The sequence below is a fragment of the Leptosomus discolor genome, chromosome 24 (genome assembly GCF_034619465.1).
Source record: "Leptosomus discolor isolate bLepDis1 chromosome 24, bLepDis1.hap2, whole genome shotgun sequence".
NCBI lineage: Eukaryota > Metazoa > Chordata > Aves > Leptosomiformes > Leptosomidae > Leptosomus > Leptosomus discolor.
The window spans coordinates 2,788,820-2,814,073 of NC_141414.1; the positions used below are offsets into that span (position 1 = coordinate 2,788,820).

At 42.2% G+C, this 25,254-nt stretch overlaps 2 protein-coding genes across 3 annotated transcripts in view; one reads left to right on the top strand and one right to left on the bottom strand.

The window, feature by feature from the left end:
- Nucleotides 1-538: 538 nt before the first annotated feature.
- LSM7 (LSM7 homolog, U6 small nuclear RNA and mRNA degradation associated) lies at nt 539-4,946 on the bottom strand. Of its 2 annotated transcripts, none has more exons than XM_086477546.1 (4): nt 4,898-4,946; nt 4,466-4,556; nt 2,892-2,963; nt 539-1,731 (listed from the first exon to the last, which is right to left on the bottom strand). In XM_086477546.1, the coding sequence occupies exons 1-4, from the start codon at nt 4,940-4,942 to the stop codon at nt 1,589-1,591; spliced, it is 351 nt and encodes a 116-aa protein (XP_086333672.1). In that variant the 5' UTR covers nt 4,943-4,946; the 3' UTR covers nt 539-1,588. The 2 variants fall into 2 exon arrangements, with proteins under 2 accessions (XP_086333672.1, XP_086333671.1); XM_086477545.1 differs by having other exon boundaries at nt 4,466-4,580.
- A 166-nt stretch (nt 4,947-5,112) lies between these two features.
- The window catches only part of SPPL2B (signal peptide peptidase like 2B), a 29,571-nt gene continuing 9,429 nt past the window's right edge, over nt 5,113-25,254 (top strand). Inside the window, exons 1-9 of the mRNA XM_086477345.1 lie at nt 5,113-5,169; nt 13,770-13,889; nt 16,369-16,551; nt 17,246-17,335; nt 17,690-17,829; nt 18,640-18,782; nt 19,615-19,711; nt 19,865-19,981; nt 25,097-25,178. Coding sequence (XP_086333471.1) covers nt 5,113-5,169; nt 13,770-13,889; nt 16,369-16,551; nt 17,246-17,335; nt 17,690-17,829; nt 18,640-18,782; nt 19,615-19,711; nt 19,865-19,981; nt 25,097-25,178 — 1,029 coding nt within the window. The remainder of the gene's footprint in view (nt 5,170-13,769; nt 13,890-16,368; nt 16,552-17,245; nt 17,336-17,689; nt 17,830-18,639; nt 18,783-19,614; nt 19,712-19,864; nt 19,982-25,096; nt 25,179-25,254) is intronic.

Here is a 25,254-nt window from a genome sequence, read left to right on the forward strand (position 1 = left end):
GAGCATGACTCTACAGACATCTCTCAGAAGCACTCAAAGAATGAACCCCTAGGAGATTAAAATCCAGAAGCACTCAAGTTTACACAGGCAATTTGCCACACAAGACACCTGGTCCCCAGTTTCACAGCCTCCTGGAAAAGTCACATACACTGAACTGAAATTTATTTACTTCAAGTTCCCATCTGCTTTAGAGCTGACCAAGGAAAGGCTACAAATGGGAGTATGGCGCTGTTGCCAAAATGAACAGCCAATACAACCTGCCCTTGGTATGTTGACTTGACAACCTCTAGGAACAAGACTGCTGCTACCACCAAAACAATTTACTCTGCCACAGCCTCCTCATAAAGGTCCTCAGGAAAAGCAGGTGGCAAATGCAGGTTACATACAGCCTCCGGGCACACATCCTCCACTACAGTCTTTACAAGGCCCAACAGAAATGCACGAGTCCTCGGAAAAGGGACCAGATGCTGCCAGTCATTTCTCATCGATTTCTTGACTTACAGTGGAGTACAGCTTCTAGCTGGTCCCTCCTGATTTTGCTGTGTTTACACACCTCCTAAACAAATTTCATTTAGATTTGCAGCTGTGCAGAACTGCAGTGTCAGCTGCAGAGCACTTTTTCAGACTAAAACCCAGACATTTGGGAACAGATTAATTTGTATTTATTCACTTGAAACTCCTCAAATCTTGCTAATTCTGCAGTATAAAAGAAATAAAAGTGTTTACTTACAAATCAAATTATAACAAGCATAACCACAAGTGGATAGCTACAATATAAAAATATACAGTATTTCCAGACACTGCCTACAACTGAACATTAGAATCTTAAATATTCTTCCCCTAAAATTCCAAGTATCAAATAGATACCCATAAGGTTTACGTCACTCAGTCAAGAATCATCCTACAAATTAGTCCAGTCATTCTGTAGAAATGTGGGAGCCTTCTGATACACACCTTGCAGCCCACAAGATCTGGAAAAAGTGCTAGAAAAGACCTTCTGAGCTGCACAGCTTGTAAAGGTGACAAGAAGGTACCATGCAAGGAAAGTAATTTTCTTGCATGCGCTGGAGCAGGGAGGCAAGAGAGACTGAACTCAACAGCGCAAAGACTAACCCACAATGCTTCCCAGCTGAGTACCAACATCAAAGAGGGAGAAAAATATGTTTTAATGTATTTAGGCTTTAGATTAATTTAGATTAAATACATTTTTAATGTATTTTTAAGTGTAAATAATATAACAAATATTCAGGGGATCCTTTACTAATTTTATGTGGTTGTTTCAAAACTCACAAGATCAAGAGGGTTTCAGACAATTCCACGACAATATATTCTCTCCTATCAGCTCTAAACAATGTAGTTACACATTTATTTGGGGGAAAAAAATTTAAAATGAGAACTTACTTCTTACACACCATGCCCCATCCTCTCATCATTTATGGAAAGCCACAAAAATAAGAGTTGACTGTTCTTTCACACTAACAAATACACATTCAAACACCTCCCCCAAAACAGGAAGCTTCTCACACATTGATAGTTTTCTCCAATGATCTGCACCCTTGAAGTCTTCAGAGACAATCCAAAGAAAGCATTAGCCATCTTGCTGCTGAATGAAAGGGTTTGGAATAGCTTCCATTCCATCCTGGGGACAAATAAGAACCACAGAAGTCCCTCTGCAGACCACCAGTCCCAGCTGACGTGTATCTTCTGTTAATTTGTATTGATCATCTGGATCTAAAAAGCAGAGATTCAGTTACAACGGCAACACAAGGAAAAGAAACCAAATGTCATCAACTTCAAAAAGCACAGAGATAAGGGTTTTTTCCAGGTGTTTCTGCATTGTTTTATTGAACATACGGGCTATAAAAGTGGTGCAGCAGCAATACCTGATGTCTTCAAGACATTACCAATTTACTCATTTGCAGAGTAGCACATGCCACAGCGAGCAATAAAGAACTTCACCTTGTAACCAAAGCAGAACACATACCTTTTAAAGAATTCAAAGGCCCTTTCGTTCATCTAACCAAAAGCATACACGTAAGTGATTAAAAAAGCTCCTGATCCCATTTCAAATACCATTATAGACAAACATTTTGGGATCAATGCAAATCAGAAAAACAACCTGACTTCAGAATGCACTGATCCATTCCCAGACCAAGCCAAACAAGGCTGCGGATGGGGACAGACAAACAACACAGCAACACTCAATTCTACCCTCCTTGAGATGTCAATAGTGTCAACAAAAATGCACTACACATCTTTTAAAACTCCCTTCTAAGAGCAAAATTAAAGCTTCAGGTGCTTCCTTGTAAGCAGGCAAGATAATATTCTTTAAAACCACTGTCCAAACATATGATAAATTCGGTTTCAGAGAGGAGAAAGGGAAATGGGAGTATGGATCCTTGGACGGGAAAAAGAAACAAGTCACAAGAAAAATCCCTATGGCTCTATTAGCTCTAAGAAGCTCCAGAAGGCTTTAGCTCCACAGAAATGCTAAGACCACATTTATAGTAGAGTTTAAGACAGTCAGATACTAGTTCTTGCTGAGACGCTTTTCCTGCTTTGAGCAAACCAGCAACCCTCCAGCAGCATAAACAAAGGCAATCGCTTTATCTGAAGGGAGACACACTACTTTATTCAAGACAACAGCGAAGAATGAGCTCAAGCAAGGACTACCAAGAATGTTTTACCACAGGGAATGTGCTTAATCTAACTTCTGTTATCTTGTCCCTTTCTTTACAACTTAGTTACCACGAACATGTCTCAGTTCAGATGATGTCAACCTGCAGGTTCCAATTATTCACCCACAGAGCTGTAAGATTTCTGTTAAGAAAATTATTCTTTGGGGAAGGAAAAAAAAAAAGGCATCTTTACACAGACAGCATATTACTTACCTCGCATATATTCAATGGTACCATCAAGCACAAGGTTCAGAAGAGGGTCAAATCCTTTCAAGACACCACTTGCTATTGAAGACCACACACAAAAGAACAATTAGAAACTAAACCAGGTATACAGCAACACAAGACTGCATGAAGGACACACTCAGTTCTCCAGCTGTTCCCTCCTTCATGCAAGGCTATCAAGCACATTAGACCAGAGATATCAAACAATGCCCTCTTTACCAAAGTGCAAAAGCACGGGAACCCAGTTTGTGTTGTGACAACTGAAACTTACAGGTTTTCCAACCAATTCTTCAAAACACTCTTCAAGACACTAACATTTTTGTTTTCAGCCAATTTCAGGGGCATTTTAAGAATACTTCAGCATAACAAATCAATATAAGTCACACCACAAAAAAAAAAACCCACCACCACAAAACAAAAGAACACCCAGCCCCAAAACAAAATAAAAATCCTTAGCGAAGGAGTACCACCAAAAGCAAGGCAAGACTGTAATATTTTGAAGTGTCTTCCTCAGAAAACCCATCTTCCAGGTGCTCTCCTGGAACATAATCTCTTTAGCCTAAGCACTGCCTTCATAAGAATGCACTAGACAGACAAGCACTTTGTCCTAAAACAGAACACGGTTCTGACAAGACTGGTCACTAAATAAATTGCAAGACTACTCAGAATGATCTCCCAGTTTGAAAAATACTTGTTGATTACCAGCATTACTATTATTGCTAATGGCCCAAATCAAAGAGACTCTTACAATCCCAGGTGTTATATGAAGATCATAAATGAATTTGGCATGAAATTTGAAAAGAAAATCTAGACCAATAGATTCAAGGGAATTGTCAACTGTTCAAAAACTACAAAAAAACTCCATCCCAAACCCCACACCTATCAGTACGGAGTCCAAGTAACTTCCAAAATCTCATAAGCATCAGGTCCCAGTAGAGTTTTAAAAGCGATTTTTAAAAGAAAACCGAGTTTGCTTTGCAAAAGCTTCTGCCAGGCATCTCCCACTCAGCATGAGGTTAACTTTCAGACAAAAAAGGAATCTGCGGGTGGCACTATCCACTGCATCGGGACAGATAACTGAAATACGGGACAGGGAATGATGATGTAAGAACCTCAAAAGTGAGGACAAGCCACGGTGAAATGTATTGAAACAATATACGAACTCCAGGCACATTTACCACTTTAAGAGATGAAAGGGATGACCGGTGTATTAACTGTACCACCCATAAACGCTTCTTTGCTGCTTTAAGTGCCCCGGCGCAGTGTGAAAGCGCGGCCAAAGGAAACAAGGCAGCTGAGGCCAGCTAACAGAAGATGAAAGGAAGAAGCAGGGATGAAACATAAAATTACAGCCAGGGCTTTAACACAAAAGTTAAGGGAGATGAGCTTCACACCGGCAACATCAACCAGCAACAAATAAAAGCCCCCGGTACGCATGGTCCGTCCTCGAACGCCAGCAACGAGCCCTCCCAGGAGCCAAGAGCCGCCGAGCAGAGCGCAGGGCACCCGCCCAGGGCACAGCCGCCTCGGGCCGCAGAGGCCCAGGCCGCCCACCAGCTCACCTTCTCTGCCCCCCTGGAACTTCACCCGGATGGTTTTGTCGATGTATTTAGAGAGATCCAAAATACTCTCCTTCTTTTTCTTCTCCTTGTCCTGCAGGAGAGGAGCGAAGGCAACCTGAATTCAGAAGAACCCTCCCCCCAGTTACATAAACACGCCGTAACGATTCTTTTTGTTACGCTGTTCGCAACGCAACGGCTACGGAAACCGCCCGAGGCAGCGCCCCCGCGAAGGGAGAGCGAGCGGGCCCGGCTGGCCGGCTCAGCAGCAGGCCGGCACCACGGGCCGGGCGGGGCCGGGCAGCACCGCAGCCGTGGAACCCGCCGCGGCCGGGCCGGGCCCAGCCCCGGGCGGCCGCAACCAGCGGGAGACGGCCCAGGCCCCGATCGCCCCCTCACACGAGGCCGCGCGCCCGCGGTAACGCCGCTCCTCACCGCCATCTTGTTCGCGCCACCGCCACCTCCGCCAACGCTCGCCATTTCATTCGCCGCTGCCAGAAGTGACGTTGTACCTCGGTGAAGCCCATTAGCGGCTTACGAGTGCGGGGCGGGACTTCCGGGGCGGGACGCTGGGTCACCCGGCACGGAAGGGGCCCGGCCCGACCCGGCCCGGTCGGAAACAAAGCGGCCGGCGGCGCAGAGGGCCCGGTATGGCGGCGCGGTGGGGCCGGTTCCGCTTCTGGCTGCTCCTGCACTTTCTGCCGCAGGTGAGTGGCTGCGCCGGCGCTGGGGGCTGCCTGGGCACCGCGCCGTCGGGGGTCCCTGCGGGGATGGAGGTAGCAGCCGGGCGGAGAGTGGTCATGGGAGGCCGGGCGCCCGCCCAGTCCCGGTCCTAGGGCCCCGGCTGGGCCTGTGGTGCTGGTGGCCTCCCTTGGTAGGACGGTGTTTCTCGGTCCGAGAGTCGCTTTTCGTGGCCGCTAACGGCGCAGAGCAGAGCCCAGGCTGCCCGGGGGCCGCAGCCCGCAGCCCACCCTGGCGGGAGGGGCCGCCCCCGGGGCGTTAAGGAGCGAGTCGCGGCCTGCTTTTGTGGGAGGAAAGGAGACTGTATCCGACGTACCCCATGGGGGCTGCACCCCTGAGGCTGGGCTGTGCGTCCTCCATGAGTTAACAGTATTTGTATATGTGTACTTAGAGTTTTGTTTTTTTTTTTTCTTTTCGTAGGTAACAGCATATTCTTCATAGTTCTTAAAACCTTGGGTCCTGGCCAGGCCAGCAGTCTGCCTCAGGCAGGCCTTCAGGAAGGGTGATCAGGCCAGCGGCTGGGGTTGAGGCTGGGATCCTCGCAGCAGGGACAGCTCTTGGCTTTGGGTTCATCCCTGCTGACAAACTCACTCTGAGAAAGTCAGCTAGCAGAAAAGAGAGGGGATTTGTGCTGAACCTGACCCCGTAGCCTGTCCTGAGTCTTGCATTCTCATTACTTACAATGCTAATAAGTTTTGTGGGATAAATTTTTAAGTGTATGACAAACTAGGCATGTAATCCTGATAGAGGAGAGAGTGGATTTCTAGCTATTGCATTGCATGGTATATAGCTTTTGTATTTTAAGTTCAGTTCTTTTGTGTTCTGAAAATGTTGCAAGTGTTATTTAAAGTTCTTAACTGTTTATTAGTTAATTTGGAGGGTACTACGTCTTCTTAAGTACTATTGTTGTAACCTTTTAACACGACAGTCTAATTTTTTCCTCTTCCATACCTGTCTCTTTACTGATTTTTGCAAGTGGTCTTTAGTTACAGAATGGCCTGGCTGCCAGTTAACTTCTTTATTTTTTTTTATTTTTGCATCATCCCCTTTTTTCTTTTCCTCCATCATCTTTTCCTTCATCATCCCTTCCTTATTCCCCATGTATCCTGTGCATTTTGACATCTCTATTAATGCTTCAAGTGGACTAGTAGTGCCACATAGGCCCCACATCTTAATAAGATACAAGAATTGGTTAAGCACTGGCATGGAGTCAGCTTGATCTGTCGCTTTGGAAAAGGTGAACGCATCACAGTGTGGAAAGTCAGCAGGTCAGATAGTCCACTGGTGGATACTTGGAGATGTTGGCTTCAGCTCCAAGCGTTGCAGTGTACTGCCTTGCCGTGAGGAAGTCATTTAGTACGTTTGTGCAGTGAAGTGGTGTTAATGTGCTTGAGCCAGCTTTGAGCAGCCTGGCCAGAGTGCTGAAACAGCCCTGCTGCTGCTGCAGCAAAAAGTGAATTTATTGCGTTCTGCTAATATGTTTGTTAGCCAAGCTGGCTCATTTAAAATTTGTTTGAATATTTTGTACTTTGCAATACTTCTGCATCTCTTGTACCTGCACTTGTCAGTATGTTTTTGGGTAGTACATCATCCTTGGGGTGAGGCAGAGAGGAGTGCTGTTCTGGGGGACAAAGCTGACAGCTCTTACAGTGAGCTGTTGTGTGCATTTGCTGTGCAGCAGCTGCACTCATTGTCAGTGGCTCACTCTTGTCTTAGTGCTGTTGGGCATATTTGGAATGTATCTTTGTCTCCCTCCTTGAGATAGGATAATAGGTTGTGGGGGTTTTTTGGGTTGGTTTTTTGGGGGTTTTTGTTGTTGTTGTTGTTGTTGTTCCTTTGCGTAGGGTGAGGTAGTGTCCACATCTGCTTCTAAACTCTGATTCATATAGGGAGAAGGAACAGCTTGGCTAGCGAAGCATGACTTTTCCAAATCTGGGTCCTGGTCTGGGAACACCCAAGAAGAGTTTGACCTTACAGATCTGAGTATAATCTGCACTCAGATCTTGCCTTGGTATCCGAGTCCTCACTTTTCATTTAACTTCCCTCTCATTCTAACCATTCCTTCATGGCATTGCTGCCTCTTGGCTGTCCTGTAACAGTAGCAGATACACGTGAGCCTTGGAGTAAGGAAGAATATTGTAACGTGATCTGCAGTGAGCGTGTTGGATCCAGCTGGTCTTCACCATACTAGCTTTCAGCAGAATATTGAATTGAGGTGATGGTTTCTGTATTTAAAATTGGAGCACGCTGTGATGTAGGTCCAAAGACTTGAAAAGATTCTCTATCTGAAATTTTAGATTAAGCTGGTGGTTGACAATTTAGTCTTGTGGAATTGTTGCATTGTGAATATGAAACTCTCTCCGCTGTACAATGCTTGTTGAGGGAGTGTTTTCTGTATGTGCACACTTGTTGTCGGCTGTTGATGGTCTCCAAATTGATGGGTGCAGTTCATGGGAAAGAATGCACCCCAGCTCTTGGGTGCTCTGCTGTGTCTTGCATGATGCATACTGTAAGGGTAGGCATAGCTTGTTCACTCCTTCAAGGACACAGCTCCTAGTGTCTGTTAAATCTCTCTGAGATTCAGGTGACCAAATCAGCTGACAGAGCTGATAGAAGTGGTAAAAGTGTATGGGGCATCCAGGTGAGTTTGGGGACAGAGGCAGGGAGGAACAAATGAGAATGAGCCGCTAAGTTGGCTCAGTCACTCACATTGCAGTTTCTTGAAATATGAGTGAGCTGAATTCCTCCCCTCCACCTTCTTCCATCATTTAACTTGCAAGCCCCCCTGCTTGTCTCTGAGATGCATTAATTCACCAATATGACAAAAACAAACCCAAAAAAAAACCCCAACGAAACAAAAACCAAACCAAAACAAAAAACCTGGGGAGTGTTCTGCTCTTTTAATGCATTAAATAAACCGTTAAAGGATCTGATGAGGTTCAGAGCAAACAAGCACACGCCTTTAATGCCACAAACAATTAAATTGGCTCAGTTGCCTGTTAAGTTGTGCCTTCAGGCTTTGTGCTTCTATTGTGTGAAAACCTTTTCCTTGTTTTGCAGCTTTATACAAAACACTTTGCTCTGTGTTGATTATACAGTAATCTTCATAAAGATATGATTCTAGCAGATTTCCAGCTTTGCAGAGGTCTTGCTTGTGACATGGCACTGTTGTTGAATATGGATGCCTGATCAGTAACGGTGTTTAAATACAAATGCTCTCTTATTCATGTAGGGAAAATAGATAATTCCCTACTTAACTGGGAAAAGTTACTTCTGCTCTTGGAGGCTGGGAAGTCCAATCCTATTGAAGCTTATTGTAGTGCTTTCTAAATTGTATGTATTGTAAGAAGCAAGTGTAATAAAACACCTTGTTGTTACAACAGCTGTTGTTTCTTTTGTCAGTGTTTGAAAAAGGCTGGGCTTGATAACCAAACACTTGGAAAAGAGCCCTTGGGGGTTGTAGGAACATTGTATAGGATCTGCATGAGAGATTACATGTTCTTATGGGTTAATCTAGGATGTGGAGTGATCTCTAGGGACTAAGAACCATCACAAATGTTGCTGCCATCCAGTGCATCGGCTACACTGCTTTGAACTTACTTTTGTTGTCTGATACCTAGTGGCATAAATAAAACCAAAACTGGAAGCATCAAAGCCCTATGGTACTGAAAGAAGAAACTGATGCCTGTGGCCTGCTTAGGTGGGAGGGTAAGAACAAACTTGTAGTGGGTGTTAACAGGCTTCAGAACTATGCTTTGATGCGAAGTGATAATCGCTTTGTAAAACCCTCTGTTAATCCACATTCTTCACGCCTCCATTCTCCATGGACTTTCTAAAACTCTGTACACCCTCTTCTACTTTTAGCCCTGATCATATTCCCTTTAATTCATCTCATCCCTGATTTTTTTACTTGCCTTTTGGCACTCAAAACCACAGAGCTTCTAAAATGTTTTGAGCACTTCACATTACAAACCTTTTAATCCTTTAATATTTCTTCGAAGAAAATCCATTAAGTTGCTCAGAAAGCATAATTGTGTATTACTGTCTTCAGTGTGCTGTTTGGGGCTTATTACTGGGTTCCAGTAATGGTTATCTAGATGGAAATGTAGCAACATACCCTGTGCTTATTCTGTTGTTTTAAAGATGTGTGGCTTATATCTTATAAATGTAAAAATTTTAACTCTGCAGGTTGCTTGTTTCTCAAATGCACAAAGCATTCAATTACAGGTAGCTAGCTCCTGCAAAACTGCCTGAAGATTTTGAAGGCAGTTGTACGTGTAATATTCAAAACTGAGCTACTTGGTGGTGGTGGGATTTTGGTTTGGTATTTTTTTTTAGGCCCATTCAGATCCTGTAACAAGAAGCAGGAAACACTTTTGTTCTGTCTTTTGTCCATGTCTGTATTTGGATCTCTGTGGCTTGTTACTCTTGAAAGTAAAATACAAGGTAATAATAATGAGTTATTTTTCAATACTTCTTCCTTTTGTTGAAAGGGTTTTAGGTGCTGTGGTTGGATAGCTGAGATACGAATTAGAAAGCCCACCGTGGCAAGTAGTTGGAGTTTTTTGCTAAAGACGTTTTTTCCTTGCCATGTACGCACATGTATGTGTTTCTCTTCCTCCAGAAATAGCTGTGTCTTGTAAACTTGCACTTTGCTCAAGTGGCTTTAATCTGCTCTGAAATAAACAGTGTAATCTGCCATGCCCAGCACACTTCAGGACAAATGTGATAGATTTTAGAGCATTTAATGAACACTAATGTTTTAAAAAAAGGAAAAAGTTGGTGCATGAGTAATTGAAGACCAATTATATACAAAAGAGCTAAATATAAAGCTCTGTCTCCTGTATATTTTTAGGATGATGTTTCTTTCCTGCTTTGCTGACATCTTGCAGCAGTGGCATCACTTATCTTCTAGGTAGTGTGGAGAATGTTTATGTTTAAAGGATGATGCTTTGAAGTGTTCCAAAAAGCATCTTTTTACCCTGAGTATCTCCTAGGGGGGCAGGGTAACTTCTGTGTAGTGGGGTTTGAAATAGAGGAATGAGAATAGTGGATTATTTTAATGGTTTTTTCAACAAACGTGTTAAGACGCAACTTTGCTGCTGCCTCCAGTCATCTGTAGCATCTTGTTTCTCAGCTGCTACCTGGAGAAACAAATGTGTAAGATCTCGTTGTAAGAGTGTGACTGCATGATTATCAAATCATTAGTCTGTTTAGCTTATAAATGTTAAACTAGATGTTGACAGATTAGTCTGTCACGACTTTCGGCCTAATTCAGTAGCAGCAGTGGTTGGGGATATCGCACTGTGTTTCTGTCTGGAATAAGGTTTCATCAGTTCTGGTGCGCACAAAGGGATTTGTTTGGGGAAAACTAAATCTGAGCAACACAGCAATTAAACGTGTCTTCAGTCAATTACTTCAGTTTTGTTTGAGTGCTGAGAAGGAGAGAGAGAGACAAGGAAGAATGGAAGGAGGAGGAGTTGGGTCTGTGGGTAGAGGACAGTAAGACATGAAGGGGGATGGTAGATAAGATAGTTATGCAGGAGGGGGTTTTGGTTTGGGGGGTTGTGTGGGATGTGTTTTCCTGAACCACCACCTGCTGGTGGTGGTGGTGAACTGATGGTCTCTGCTCATCCTGTGTCCTGGGGTCACTAATGAATGGTCGGCATTCCACCAGAAACAAATTGTGTGACTAGGTACAGTGAGAGACAAGTCAGTTATTGTTTGCATTTCAGATACTTTATTTTTTTTGAAAAACAAATTTCAAAGTGCTAGTAAGGATTATTGAGATTATTAAAATACGAATAAAATGGAGAAACTTCCCCTTACAATAGGAGGCAAATGCTCTTGGAACACAGAAACTGTAATAGGAATAGTCCAGTTACATTCACAGTGTTTGGTATTCCGAAGCACTGGGTTCCCAAATCACTGGGCTAAAATAGTATTTTAAGAATGCTCCATTATGACCAAATGATCAAAATGTGTGGTCAGTTTTTTCCTGACTTTCTAATAGCTCATATGAAACTAAAGTACAGATATAACTTGCATTTGCTCTCAGCATTGCATTTTTATAGTCTATTACCAGACAGCACTACTTAAAAATTGAAGTTGCCCTATTAGAAGACTGTAAGGCTCTGAAGCAGTGTTAAAGATCAGCAAGACCCTCCTCCTTCAAAAAGAAGCATTGATCTGGATTTGTATAATTGAATTAAAAGGAAAAAAAAAAAAATGACAACAACAAAAAAAAACACCACAACAACCCTCAAAAGTTAGGTTTTGTCCTGCTTTCTGAGCATTTCTTTTGTATCTGAACTTTTTTTTATCTGAAGCATTTAAAGCTTTCTGCAGCAACTGTGCAATGGTCTGATCTTAATCTTAAATTGAATTCTTAATGTGGTGGTGTTCAGACCTGACCAGATGGGTCACAGACTGCCAGTGAGCAGGCCTGGTACCAAGGAGCTGATGTTCAGTATTTTGCATGAAGGAAAGAGTTCTTAAGCTTACACTTTTACAATTAGTGGGGGTGTGCCTGACACTGCTCCTAAGACAGTGCCTGGAACCCAATTGTTACTGCCCCGAAGAGCATTGAAGTGTCCCGTAGAACTTAATGGTGACTTGGGCACTGTTAAAATTCAATTCTGCATGCTGCCTTGTTCCAGCAGGGAAGAGACCCTGTTGTCAGAGAGTGCAATAAGGTGAGATTCCCGTTTGCCACTTAGAAATGGGAAGGAGGATTTGCATCAGAGCCCTTAGACTGCAAGTGCAGTAACAGTAGATCTCGTTACATACTTTGTGTTTCTTCAACCGTTTCTGAGGGATTTACAGTTATTTTGGCTCAGTTAATGAGAATGAAGTTACCACAAATTAAAGTCAGATAAAACCACCAGTAGTGGTAGGGAAGTTGTACATACTTCCGCAGTTGCTTTGGTTTTTGTCCTGGTTTCTGGTTGTCTGGGTAAATACCTACTAGGACTTGGTATTCCAGCAGACAACTGCATCCACTCCACAAAAATACTTACTTTTGCAGGTTCTACGTATGGTCTTGTAAGCGGTTTTGGTTTGGCTTTTTGGGTGGAAGATGAGGAATATATCTGGTACTCACAAGATTGTGTCACTATACTCTGGGAAGGGAAGGAGGGGAGGAAACATTCAAAAGTACAGAGCTCATCATGAAGAATAAGAAGATTGGTGATTAACTGTAATAAGGAAGTGTTTGCTAATACCGGCCTGTGATGACCCGTCACACTGTGCTAGCCCCCAAGTCTTTCAATTTTGGTGGGAAATGTCCTGGTACAATCTGACGTAGCCAAAATAATGAGGAAGTTACTATGTTTGCTATGTATTGTTTTGCAAGGATGGGAAGCTGAAAATACTTGTGTTAAAAGGACCACTCGCAGTTAGACGGGATTAGAACACTGATCTGAATAAACAGACCACATACAGTGTGTCACAACTGAGAAGATGCCTTAAACTGGTCTATTTGCTGCATGTTCCTATGTTTACTTTTCTCTGCAGTCCTTGTTCTCTTTCTCCACAGTCCTACAGGATCTGAGTTCTGTTACTTCAGTTTCCTGGAGTTCTTCAGAATTGTGTCGTTTCTATGATTAAGTCAACTAGGATTATTCGTGCTGTCATGGGCTGCTCCCAGGGCAGAGGCAGCTGCAGTGAAGGCTGATGTAGCTCCAACCTGAAGCCAGGCTGAGAAACAGAGGCAGCTTTGACACTGCGCAAACACTGTTCAGCAATAGTTAAAACATTAGTTTATCAGCATTGTTTTGGTCACAAATCTAAAACATAGCACCATACCAGCTGCTATGAAGAAAATTAACTCGGTCCCAGCCAGACCCAGTACAGGCCTGGCATTATAACTCTTAGATATGTGATCTTCACTACTTGTAGCAAATATTGTTGGCGTTTTGACAGCAGTGACTACTGGTCGCTGAAGCGGTGAAAAGTATATGCAATATGTAGTCATGAGAATCTCCGTGTGCTACCTAGGGCGTCAAAAGAGAGCCGATGATGCTGTGGGGTTTTGTCAGACCTACAGCAAAAGTGTCCAAGGCTGAGTTTTGGAGCAGTATGAATCTGGAATTGGTCACTTCCTCAGGCTGTACTTTCAGGAGTGGGTAGGGGCCAGTCCTCTTATTCTAGCTCTCTTGCCTGTTCTGCAGTAGGCGAGCTTCTTTATTTCTCTGGTTATATACATGCATCATTCTAGCTGTGGTGTTTGGGGTTGCTTCATTTTTTTAATGTTGGGTTTTTTTAAAAAAAAAAAAAACAAAAACACAACAACAACAACAAAAAAAACCAACACACATCCAGTGAGGTCTCATTTGATTCTTTGACCAGCTGCTGTGACAGAGGGAATCTCCCTAATGTATCTGAAGTCTTTTTTGAAATATGGTGGAAATAATAACAAATTCCACTGTACTCCCTGTACAGCTACTTTGTAGAATCTTTCCGTTTAAAATACGAAGCAGGCTAGTCAACAGCAAGTTACACCCATCACTTCTGCTATTTCATGTGACCTAAAATTCTTGTAGTGAAGTTTTTGTTACATTTTCAGGTGTACTGTGAGTATGGGATGGTACATGTCCTTTCAGAGAAGGGGAGCAGCAAAGGAAAAGACTACTGTATCCTCTTCAACTCTCAGTGGGCCCATTTGCCACATGATCTGGGTAAAGCTGTAAGTATCTAGCCAAGCTATGACAGAAGAATGTATTTAAAAATGCCTTTGTTGCAGGGAAACTTCTAATTTCTGACTTGGATTAGTAGAATTTGAAGCAACTACTTTGCTCTATTTAGAAAATCCTTTCATCTGTTTAAGTTCCCCCTATGCAGTGCTACGATGGCAATATTCTTTTCCAGCAGCATGCCGAGGTAATGACTATTTCTGGTTCAAAACTAAAATCTTCCTCTTGCACAACATGATCAATTAAATGAAAATGGCGCTTACCTGTGGTTGGAAAGGAGTTTTTGTATGTCAGTGCGATACAGAAAGATACCACGTGGCCTTGCTAATATACTGACCTGTGACCTGTGGTGCTTTCTGAGTGGTTCATAGTTCTGTCAAGCCTGGGAATAAATAGTCACAAACTGCCAAGCTTTTACTGCATTACCCAAAGCTGTATGAGCTGAGAATTGAGTCACTTCTTCACTCTATTCCATGAGAAAATGTTACTGTCACTGAATGATGAAATCAACAAATGCACTTTGAATGAGCTACTAATTGGGGACATTTTTTGTATCCTTTTTCTGCAAAGTCACGATCTTTAACATATTTTAACATAAGCATGCATGTTATGCCCGCTATTAATTTTGACATTTGCAATGATTGGTCCATCCTATTGTATAAATTTATTAATATTCCTATACTAATATAATAATTGGTTATTCTACTGATCAAAATCTCTGATATACAAATTAGGGTGGCGAGGATGTGAGAGTCTTTACAGCAACATTCCTTTGTTTCTATGGTTTCATCACAAGATAACTTGCTGAGAATGTACTATTTCACCCCTTGTACCTGTATCCCTGCCTCCCCGTGCTGTGTTCTGCACAATTTCACAATCCGCAGCAGCTCTAGCTTTGGCCATCTTTGTAAGGCCTGCATCTGCTGTCTCTGAGCATAACTGAGGTTTTGTATATTTCTTACCATAATGTAAATTAATTGAATTTCTTACTATCGTGTAAATTAATTGAATCAGAAATTATTAAATATAAGACATTAGTTGTTCATTAAAAGCCATTAATTATCAATGAAAAGTAATTAGCTATTCAAAATTGAGACCTGATTATAACAACCAGACTTGTGAAAATTCACTGGAGGTGTATTTCAGTAGCTCTGCAGGAGCTAATATAGTCCAGAATAGCTTGCACTTACCTGAAACTGAAGCGCTTGGGTTCTGATCTGCCTTCCACAGAGCACTTGGATTGCCTATGCTATATCCCTTGCCTGTTTCCCTGTTTCCTTCCTCAGCTTTCCCTCTGCCTTTCCCTTCTTTCACATTCTCCCTCCTCCTTCCCTCTAGTACTCCAGCAGTACAATTTATGAACTGAAGCGATACAGTGAATCAACCTGAGCTTGCTCTGCATTTGTGTTGTGCTCTGGCAGAGCTGATAAGCCTTCCTGAACCCTGGGCAACCAGGAAGTGTGTGTAGGGACGCCTGTAGGGACATTCCACTGTCTCTAAAGTAGGAATGAGGTTGGAGACAGCAATTTCCTGAATAAGCTTGGAGCTACTGACAGCTCGACCCTTACCTTTCGCTCCTAAAACAGTAGTCAGTTATACAGGTATTTGGTATTGTATCATGTACCTGTGGATTTCTAATACAAAGTGTTACATGTGTCAGCTTTTCTGGTTAAATCTTTACCCTGACACTTTTCAAACATAACAGCTCAACTCCTAGCGAAAATGGGGCTGTGACCTGCTTCTGTTACCTACCAAATCATTGGTTCTTGGTGTGAACTGTGCTAATTGCATTTTTCAAGTGACTTGCAAATAGAACTGGCCAAAGATGCTCATTGTTGTTTAGGTTTTGCAAGGAACAATTTTTGCCAGTGTTACTTCACAAACCTTGAAGGGTTTTTGGGCTGTCCCTGTGTAAACATACCAGAGTCTTGGGGTCTGAGGAGGACCAAAACTAAGAAACTGAGGCAGGCAAGCAGTGAGAGAAGCCACTTAGAATCTAGTATCCAGGTGCTTAGGTTCCAAAATCTCAGCTAACTGGGTATGGTTGATTTCAAAATTTTTGCTGTCTATGCTTTTGTACTCTACCCCAGCCTGTGTGCATGTTTCTAGCTGTTCATACCCTGCATCATCTCAGCCTGCCCCCTGTGCCAGCCCAGCAGTTATAACACTTTGCTCTTCTCCAACATCCTGGATGCATGCATTGGAACAGCAACAGTGATGAAGAAAACAAATGCAAGTGCAGATATATTTTATTACCAGCAAAATTCTCTACAATAAGGTGAAGCAAGGCAGGACCCTACATAGTAGGGAGGGCAGCAATGTTTTGGTTTTCAAGATTCTCTGAGAATACTTTTATCACTCCATTACTTGGAAGTTCTAAATTACCCTTTAGAAACATTGTGGTTTCTGCGCTTGACTTCTTTTATAATTTTATTTTTTATATGTGTATTTAGCCGATTTCTTTCTTTTCAGTCACTCTTGCAACTGCAGGATCAGACAGCATCTGTTTTGTGTTCTCCTTCTGACGTACCTGATGGAGGATTTAATAATCAAATCCCCATGGTGATGCGAGGGAATTGCACCTTCTATGAGAAAGTGAGGCTTGCTCAGATAAATGGAGCCCGTGGGCTGCTGATTATTAGTAGAGAGAGACTGGTAGGTGTCTTTCTGTCTTTCTATATTGCTGATACTCCTCTGATGTATAGATATTGTTTTGTCTTCAGTGCTCATTGCTGGCATTTGATGCTCGTCTTTAGCATAAATAATACATATGTGTGTGTTTATGTGTGTACATATATTGCATAGCTATGTGGAAATACTACACCTGAAGGAAGGATTAATGAAACAAGAGGATGTGCTCATTGAAGTAGGAAGAGTGCTGCACAGAGCCCACGTAACATTGAAGTCAAAGGCTCAGAATTACCCTTAGGTCATATGAAATACAGGAATCAAAGGGGGAATCGTACTGCTGCCTTCAGGGAGATCTAGTGCACAGTCAATCTAGCGCTTTAGATTCAGCTGGAGCATCACTAGTGTATGTTTTATAAGATTAGTAGTTCTGAATACTGTAGTCAATGCTAGAGGCACACATCAGTCATAAAACCATGACCCTGATGTGCAAAAGGTACTACTTGAAGTTTGGTTGGTGCGTTTTGCTGTTACTCTTTAATGACTTTTGTTTTACTGGAAGCAGGCATACGTTTTCACTTTGAGTTTCTGCTGTCATTGTGTCCCTTTCTAGAATATTTTCCAAATTAACAGAAACAGAACTTGCAACTTTAACCCATTTGAAGTCGTAGAAGTATTGCAGAATTGAATATATTCTTGTCTGGTCTGAACTGTCTTTCAGGTTCCTCCTGGGGGTAACAGGAGTCAGTATGAAGAGATTGATATTCCTGTGGCTCTGCTCAGCTATACTGATATGTTAGATATTGGCAAGGTAAACTTGATGCTAAATGCTGTGATTTATATTATCTCATTTAAATGAGTCACTGCTCAACACTATTTGAAGTCCATCTTAAGAGCTTTGCATCTGTAGGGAGTTTTACTTGTGAAGATCGCGTTATGTCTTGGAAAAAAAGATGCAAATCTCTTGGGAGGTTCTCATCTTCAGAATGAAATCAAAATGGAGCCTGGTGCTAGAAATAAAAATCACTAAAAGTAGAGCCAATAGATTGCTCTTAAGTATTAATAATAAAGCTGGATTCTGAGGTTGCTTAGTGAAAACTAAACAACTGAACCTTTGCTAAAGTAGCTTTTTGAAGTTCTTCATAACTTGTACTTACCTCTGCAGAGTTTCGGCAGCTCGGTGAAAGGGGCAATGTATGCACCAAACGAGCCTGTGCTAGATTATAACATGGTGATTATATTTGTCATGGCCGTGGGGACTGTTGCAATTGGAGGCTACTGGGCAGGAAGCAGAGATGTGAAAAAGTGAGTAATTGGAATGTTGTATCTCAGGCTTTGTATTTTTCACAGGAAAAAAAAAGACAACCCATGGTATTTATCTAAAGATCACCTGGTACCTCTGCTAATGGGGTGTGGAGACTGTCTGTGTAACCAGAGTGGGAAGATGCTGATGTGATGTTTGAAAGGCCCTGAGCCTTGTATGGGCTTGGTCACTGTGTGAAATTATTAGAGTGTAATTTGCATATAGAGGTGGTTTTAGTATTTTGCCTTGTCAAAAAGCCAAACACTTGAAAAGCTCAGAAGGAAAATTTGATAGTAATAGGCTTCATGTTTGGGCTTTTGCAAAAATTCACCATAAAAATCTCTTGTATTAAAAAAAAAAAAAAAAAAAAAAAAAGTTTTTACAAATACAGTGCAAAACAAACTGATTAGATGGCTAACATATAGTGTGTTTATTATGAATCCTTTATTGAAATTTTATGGTTACTTTTTGACAGTAAGTGGAGTTGGGGGGAGAAGGTAGTCTGTGCCACACTTATTTCTAACACTTGCCTTATGTACACAGATTGACTTGAGGATTCCTTCTGAAGTCAGCGAATTATCCTGTGGTAATTTTCAGGATTCTGTTGAGTTTTTAGTGAGTGAAAAATAGTACTCTTGATGTTCATACATCCATGTAAAATGTGGACTTCCACTGACTTGAGTGAAAATCAGTGCAGGCATTGGTGTCATGTCATGTTTTCCAACCCCATGTAGTCCTTGCTGAAGATTCAGTGCCCTTTTGTATTTTGTGGCAGAAGGAATGGACTGATTGTAGACATGTTACTCTTTCAGGCGGTACATGAAGCACAAGCGTGATGATGGGGCAGAGAAACATGACGATGAAACAGTCGATGTGACTCCAATAATGATCTGTGTATTTGTAGTGATGTGCTGCTCAATGCTGGTCCTCCTTTATTTCTTCTATGATCACTTAGGTACTCTTAAAGTTGTATTTGTATTGATACATAAAATAATTATGAAACAGCTGTCTTCTGCCATGTTTCTTCATCCCAATATGATTTAAAACCCTGTAAGAAAATGCACCAAGTAGATTTCTATACCTGCTTTTAGTGAGGTTGGATTAGGTGATCACAGAGCTTCTTTCAAATGTTGAAGTCTATTAAGTAGATACAGTCTTAATGTCTTCCACCTTTTATTTCTCTCAAAGGTGTTCTCAAACCTATACTTGTCTTTCTGTTATTGTTCAATTTGAAGTTAAGTTATGGGATTCAGTTCAATCTTTTTATCTTTATAAAGATAAGTTTCTACTGATCAGTTATCAAACTGATTGGCACAAGAACATGAGAGCCTAATGCACTGGAACCCCTATCCTCATATTTCTGAGGAAGTTATGAAAGACACATCGCATCTGTATTCATTCATTTTGCTACTGGGTGATTTTAAGAGTTCCTTTATAATGCTCACACAAACTCATAATGAGGAAAACACTTCACGATAAATTGCCTTTTAGGCTTATGATTTAATGACTGACTTTAATAATATTAGCACAGGGGGGTTGATTTGTTGAAGTAGTTATTGCATAAAATACACCTGAGTAAAATAAGCCAGAATTAGGTACTTAAAGAGCATAAATCTAATCAACAATCATTTGAAGTCTCTGAATTTAACTGTCACCTGTGAACTGTAAGGCTTATTTCTCATTCAAGCTTTTGGATTGTCTGTTCATTATTCAGCTGGGATGCTGAAAAAGGCGTCTCTTACCTGATCCTACTTGGACTTACTACTTTTTTTTTTTTTCTTCCTCAGTCTATGTTATCATAGGAATATTCTGCCTGGCTGCCTCAATTGGTCTTTATAGTTGTCTGTCTCCCTTCGTAAGAAGATTCCCCTTGGGAAAGTGTAGGTATGTGGCAACTTCTAAATTTTTAATTGGCAAAATTAATTTTTCATAGTTTTGGGTAGCTGGATTTACAAGGTGGTTTCATACTTCAAAATGTTTATAAAGGGAGCGGGTAACTACATAGCCAACTGTAGCTTTGGTGTGTTTCATTTTCAGAATCCCAGACAACAACTTGCCTTATTTTCACAAGCGTCCGCAGGTCCGGATGTTGCTATTGGCGGTATTTTGTATCTCTGTCAGCGTAGTCTGGGGAATCTTCAGAAACGAAGATCAGTGAGTGTATATTTTAGTTTCTGTGCTAGAAATTGTAATACACTTTATAGCATAAGCAACTGGCATCTGTAGAAGCCCAAACTTACCCAGAATGTAGGAGTGACAGGAAAGAAACTAGAGACTTTGGCAGAAATGCTTAGTTGTTTCTGATGTACTTCATCTTTGTCTTGCTGGTTTAAGTTACAGAAAACTGTCTCTTGTTAAGCTTGAATTTCTCTTAGTCCCAGTCCGTATTCTGATCTCTTTGGCTTAAGACAGCTTTTCAGAAGTAGTATTGAAAGTTGGACATGAGTTATCTAACTTCTTTCTTCATGATCTGCATGTGCATTTGCTCAGAGAGACTAAGATCTGTGAAATTTTCAGATCTTTAATCACACCTGACAGTTGAGAGAAACTAAATAATTGTCTATGTCCAGTATTGCTGCTGTACCTAATAATAGCACATTCTTACCACTTTTGTTAGAGTATTTTGTTGGGTGGGGTTTTTGGGTTTTGTTGGTTGGTTGGTTGGGGTTTTTTACCCCTTACCTCACTCCCAGATGCTCCAGTTTCCCCATATATCCATGATATGTTCATCTTCTTGATCCCTCTATCAGGGATTCTGTGTTAGAACTGAAATGTTGGCTTGTGTTTATGGTGATGGTGCCAAAGATGTCTTGCTTGTGCCTTGAACACCTGTTACTGTTTACCAAGGTCACTGCTAAATCTTGAACTTCATCCTGAAGTGCCGTAAGTGAAAGGGGCCCTAATGAAGTAAAAAGGTCGCACCTGCAGGGAGGAGCAAACCGGACAGGTGATCCAAAACTGACGAGCTAAGTATTCCATTCCAGATCCATCATATTCAGTATAAATTCCCCTGAGGGATCACAAGGGTTAAAGTCCTTTTCTTTGACTTCCCCAGTGCCAGCCCTGCAGTGTCAGTGGTGACATAGGGTCATCAGGCGTGTTGGGTTCAGTATTGGTTTTGTATATATTTGTATATATTTCATTATTTTCTTACTTGTATTGTTGTTCTGTTAAAGCTGTCTTAGTTTGCTTTTCCAACCTGTAAAGTCTCTCTGCCTTATTCCTTCCCTCTCCCTCTTCTGGGAAGGGAGAGGGGTAAGAGAGAGCATCTGTCATTTGTTGGTGGTCAGCCCAGCCTCAAACCTTGACAGATGAATTTCCACCCCTTATTCCATACCATTTACATTATACCCATCACTAGCTTATGATTTCTTTTTTGCACAAAGTCTAAGTACATTTAGTTCATTATTGTGGGTTTCCATCTTTCCATCAGTCTCTCAGGGCAGGAAGATGGTATGACATTTGTTGTGGTTCGTGCCCACAGGTTGCAAGTCCACTTTGAGGAAGTTACAGGATGTCACTCAGCGAGGCTAGCTCCAATCATCTCCACTATGTTGTCCTGAAAGACACTTATTGAATACTGTTGGTATTATGTAGCAGTTAACATCATACAGATCAGAGTCAATATTCTCACCCAGAGTTAGATCACCTTGAGGTACACATTGGACTTCGCCATCCTTTATCATAACCCACCAAGTATATCCAGGTCCTTGAGCGAAAGCAACACCACAAATGGGTTTGCCTTTGCCTGAAACGGGAAATACCCACACAGTTTTCCCCAACAAATTCCTTTCACACACCACAGGGACTTTATACCCTTCTGCTGTATGTAAAAGGTCAGATTGGGCAGGACCACTCAACTGATAGATCCTATGGTGTTAACAAGCCAGGTGGCTTGTGCTAAATGCTTGTCCTGATTTTTAAAAGTTCTGCCACCAATTGCTTTCAGAGTAGGTTTAATAGTCCACTGTACCGTTCAGGTTTTTTGGAGGCTGGTACATGGTAGGGAATATGATATACCCACTCAATACCATGTTCTTTGGCCTAGCTGTCTATAAGATTGTTTTTGAAATGCGTCCCATTGTCCAACTCGATTCTCTCTAGAGTACAGTGTTGCCACATAGTCCAATAAACTCTGTCCCTGTCCTCCATCTGGCTGGATGCAGGGCCCCTCTGGTTTTTAGCATAAGACCCGCTATTAACAAAAAGGGTTTTGTTTGCAGGGTTTACAAGCTTTACAGAGTTTGAGTGGACTACATGGATTACACTTTCATTCCCCTTACATTTGGACCAGAGAACTGCTTACTGTTGACCAGAGCAACCCTCCTTCTGGAAAAACTTTCTTTTAGTTGTTTTACATTGTAATTTACACACTTGGGCCTGTAGGGCAGAGGTAGGTTTTCAATCCCATTTACTCATGTCCTCTCCATACTCACGCGAGAGAGACCACAGGCAACCTTGTGACATGTACCATTCCTCTTCAGGCAGTCTCATAGGAGAGCATCTTCTCCTAATGTCTCCAACACAGGTCTCTTCAGGGGAAGAATGGGATCTTTTCTCCCTCTGAGACAGTTTATCCTACAGTTTTGCAACTTAGCTGTTTCCTTAGCCACGGCTGAGATGCAGGCCTGTAGGGGGCAAGAGAGACTGTCTTCATATGGTCATACTTTGTTAGCCACCTCATTCACAGTTAGTGTCTCAACACCTCCTCCCCAGACCAGTGTTGACAATGTGTGGGAATATATCGATGGTGCACTCTGCACAAACTACTTTAACATAGGTTGCTGACATGGCAGTTCATGAAGGTCTACAATTACTTGCCAGTCACTGTCGATCACCTCTTGCACAGCTGATTCTCTCAGGTACTTAATACCTTTTTCCATGTTGGTCCATTTGTTCGGGCAGCATTCAGTATTGTCCTTGAAGGGACACCTGCTCTTTACAGCTGACAAGAGTCATCTCCAGAGGCTGAGAGTGTTTTTCTCTCTGAAGTGCCTTGTCAATGCCTCTGGTTTTGGCCAGGGATCCCAACTGCCTAGCTTCTCTACCAACCAAGTCTGTGGTATAGGCCCCATTATCTCAGCATTGGAGCAACCAGTTGGTAAGTGTCTCACCTTCATGATGGCTAAAGTCCTTATTCACATTATGCAAAGCCTTCCTAGAAAAGGGTTTGATTGCCATTCTTTCTGACTCCTCCCCCTCCAATGATTTTGCTTTAGAAGGACCCTCGTCCAAATCTTCGCCATCTGTCACTGGGCAATCTGACTCTTTAAGGTGTTTTTTCCCCAGTCACGGGCCTTATCCCTTACTTGTGATTCTGACTCCTCTACCTCCGATGGTTCTGCTCAAGCAGGACCCTCTCCCAGATCTCTTTGAGAAGGACCCTTGTCGGCATCTTCCTCATGCTTCAGTGAGTGATCTGACTTAGTGGGGGAAAAGAAAAAAAACACACACACAAAAAAACACACCACAAAAAAAACCCCTGACTTCTACCACTGTAGACTGAGTGGGAGTGGCCTTTGTAGCTGTCTGTATAGCTGTGGTGCTTGTTGTGCGGGTTGGATAGTGGCAGTGCTCGTTGTGGGGACCCGCAGGGTCTGAGTCGCTGCAGTGCATGTTGCAAAGGCTCATGGGGTCTGAGTAGCTGCAGTGACCTTTATCAAAAAGGTGGTTGAGTAACACCTATACCTGTACCAATATTTGATCAGACAGCATGCCTTCAGAAGAGTCTATGATAAAAGCATGATATATAAAATCATGATATGTTGATAGTAATAACCATATATGAAACCTTCACAATCTGATGGAATCAGCTTGGCATAAAAGGGAGCAGTATAATTTCCCAAGGTGAAACTGGAAGTGTAATTAGTAACAAAATCCACTATGTGGCACCCAAAGGACCCAGGTAAACTCGTTACCTGATGTATCACAGCACAGATCAGTAATAAGGACCATAGCACAGCAGTGGCTTTTGCCCAGTGCCCAGAAAGGATAGCCTGCAAATAAACACTAACAGTGAGTAAAGTCACACAATGCGTACGGAAGGTAAGGCAGCATTGTAGCACTTAACTCTGAACCAAACTCAAACAAGAGACAACGTAGTATTTTGCTTAGCAACCCCATCGTGATGTGAGCTGTTTTAATTTCCAACCATTTGACACTCTCAAAGAAAAAAATCTGAGCTCTCAACTGAGATGAGCTGGAATTCGAACTATTCAGGTAATTTATTGGAGCCCTGGTTGGGACCCACCTTGGGTGCCAGTTAATTGTCATGGGTTGGGGCTGGACTGACCACAAACAAATGCTAGATGCTCCCTGTTAACCCCTCTCCCCTCCTGTTTCTGGGGAAGGGAGAAGGAATAGAGACCCTTAAGGGCTGGAAAAGAAACCCAAAGCAGCTTTAGTAAAACAGTAAAAATGAAAAGAAAAAGATAATAATACAAATAAGAAAATTATGAAATATATACAAAATCTATACTGAACCCAACCCCCGCTGATGATATGTCGCCACTGACGCTGCAGGGCTGGCACTGGGGAAGTCCCAGGCTGCACTCGGCAGCAGAGGGAGCTGGATTTAACAACACACAGAGCGGACGGAGTCCTCCTCAGACACTGGCCATCGAAGAAATGTGATCCCTCAGCTTTATACTGACGATGATGTATATTGAATGGAATGCTTGGTTGGTCGGGTTTGGGTCACCTGTCTGGCCTGCTCCTCCCCACAGGTGAGACCTTTTTACTTCATTATGACCCTTTTTACTTACAGCATTTCAACATGGGGCACAAGATTCAGTGGTGACCTTGATGACTGTAGGAGCAAGTATAAGCCAGAGCCTTTCTGCATCCCATTCCTTGGTAGTGACTATGAACATCAAGTGCTGTCACTACTAGAAGCAGACACTGTCCGGAAAAATCCACTGTTGATTTCAGAAAGTGCAGTTACTTAGAAGAGACTTAGCTGGGAAGTAAAATCACCGAACAGAATTAGTTCTGTTCCAGCTCAAACCAGGACAAAGCCTTACTGAAGTTTAGACAGACAATATCCCCACTGCTCTTTTCTCGTCTACCAAACCAGCCATTTCATTGTAGAAGGTTATCAGGTTGATCAAGCACAACTTCCCATTTGTGAGTCTGTGCTGACAACAGTGTGGATTTCAAGCAAGTACTTCTGATAAAGTTGTTTGTCCCAAACTGGTCCTTAGTGAGGACAAGACTTGGTCTGTCTTTCCTATTGTTTCCAGCAAAACTGTTACTCGTCTCTTCCTTTAGGTGGGCCTGGGTTCTGCAAGATGCTTTAGGAATTGCTTTCTGTCTTTATATGTTGAAAACTATTCGCCTGCCTACGTTTAAGGTATGAAGGTTGAACAGATGTAAAAAGAGCATGTTTGCCTGTGTATAGCTGAACAGAGGAGCTGCTTATAATGGAG

Coding starts and splice junctions, on each gene's coding strand:
- LSM7 (XM_086477545.1), bottom strand. CDS start 4,942: ATGGCGAGCGTTGGCGGAGGTGGCGGTGGCGCGAACAAGATGGCG. Junction 2,964..4,465: donor GTTCCAGGGGGGCAGAGAAG/GTGAGCTGGTGG, acceptor GGTCTTCAATAG/CAAGTGGTGTCTTGAAAGGA. Junction 1,732..2,891: donor TACCATTGAATATATGCGAG/GTAAGTAATATG, acceptor TCTGCTTTTTAG/ATCCAGATGATCAATACAAA.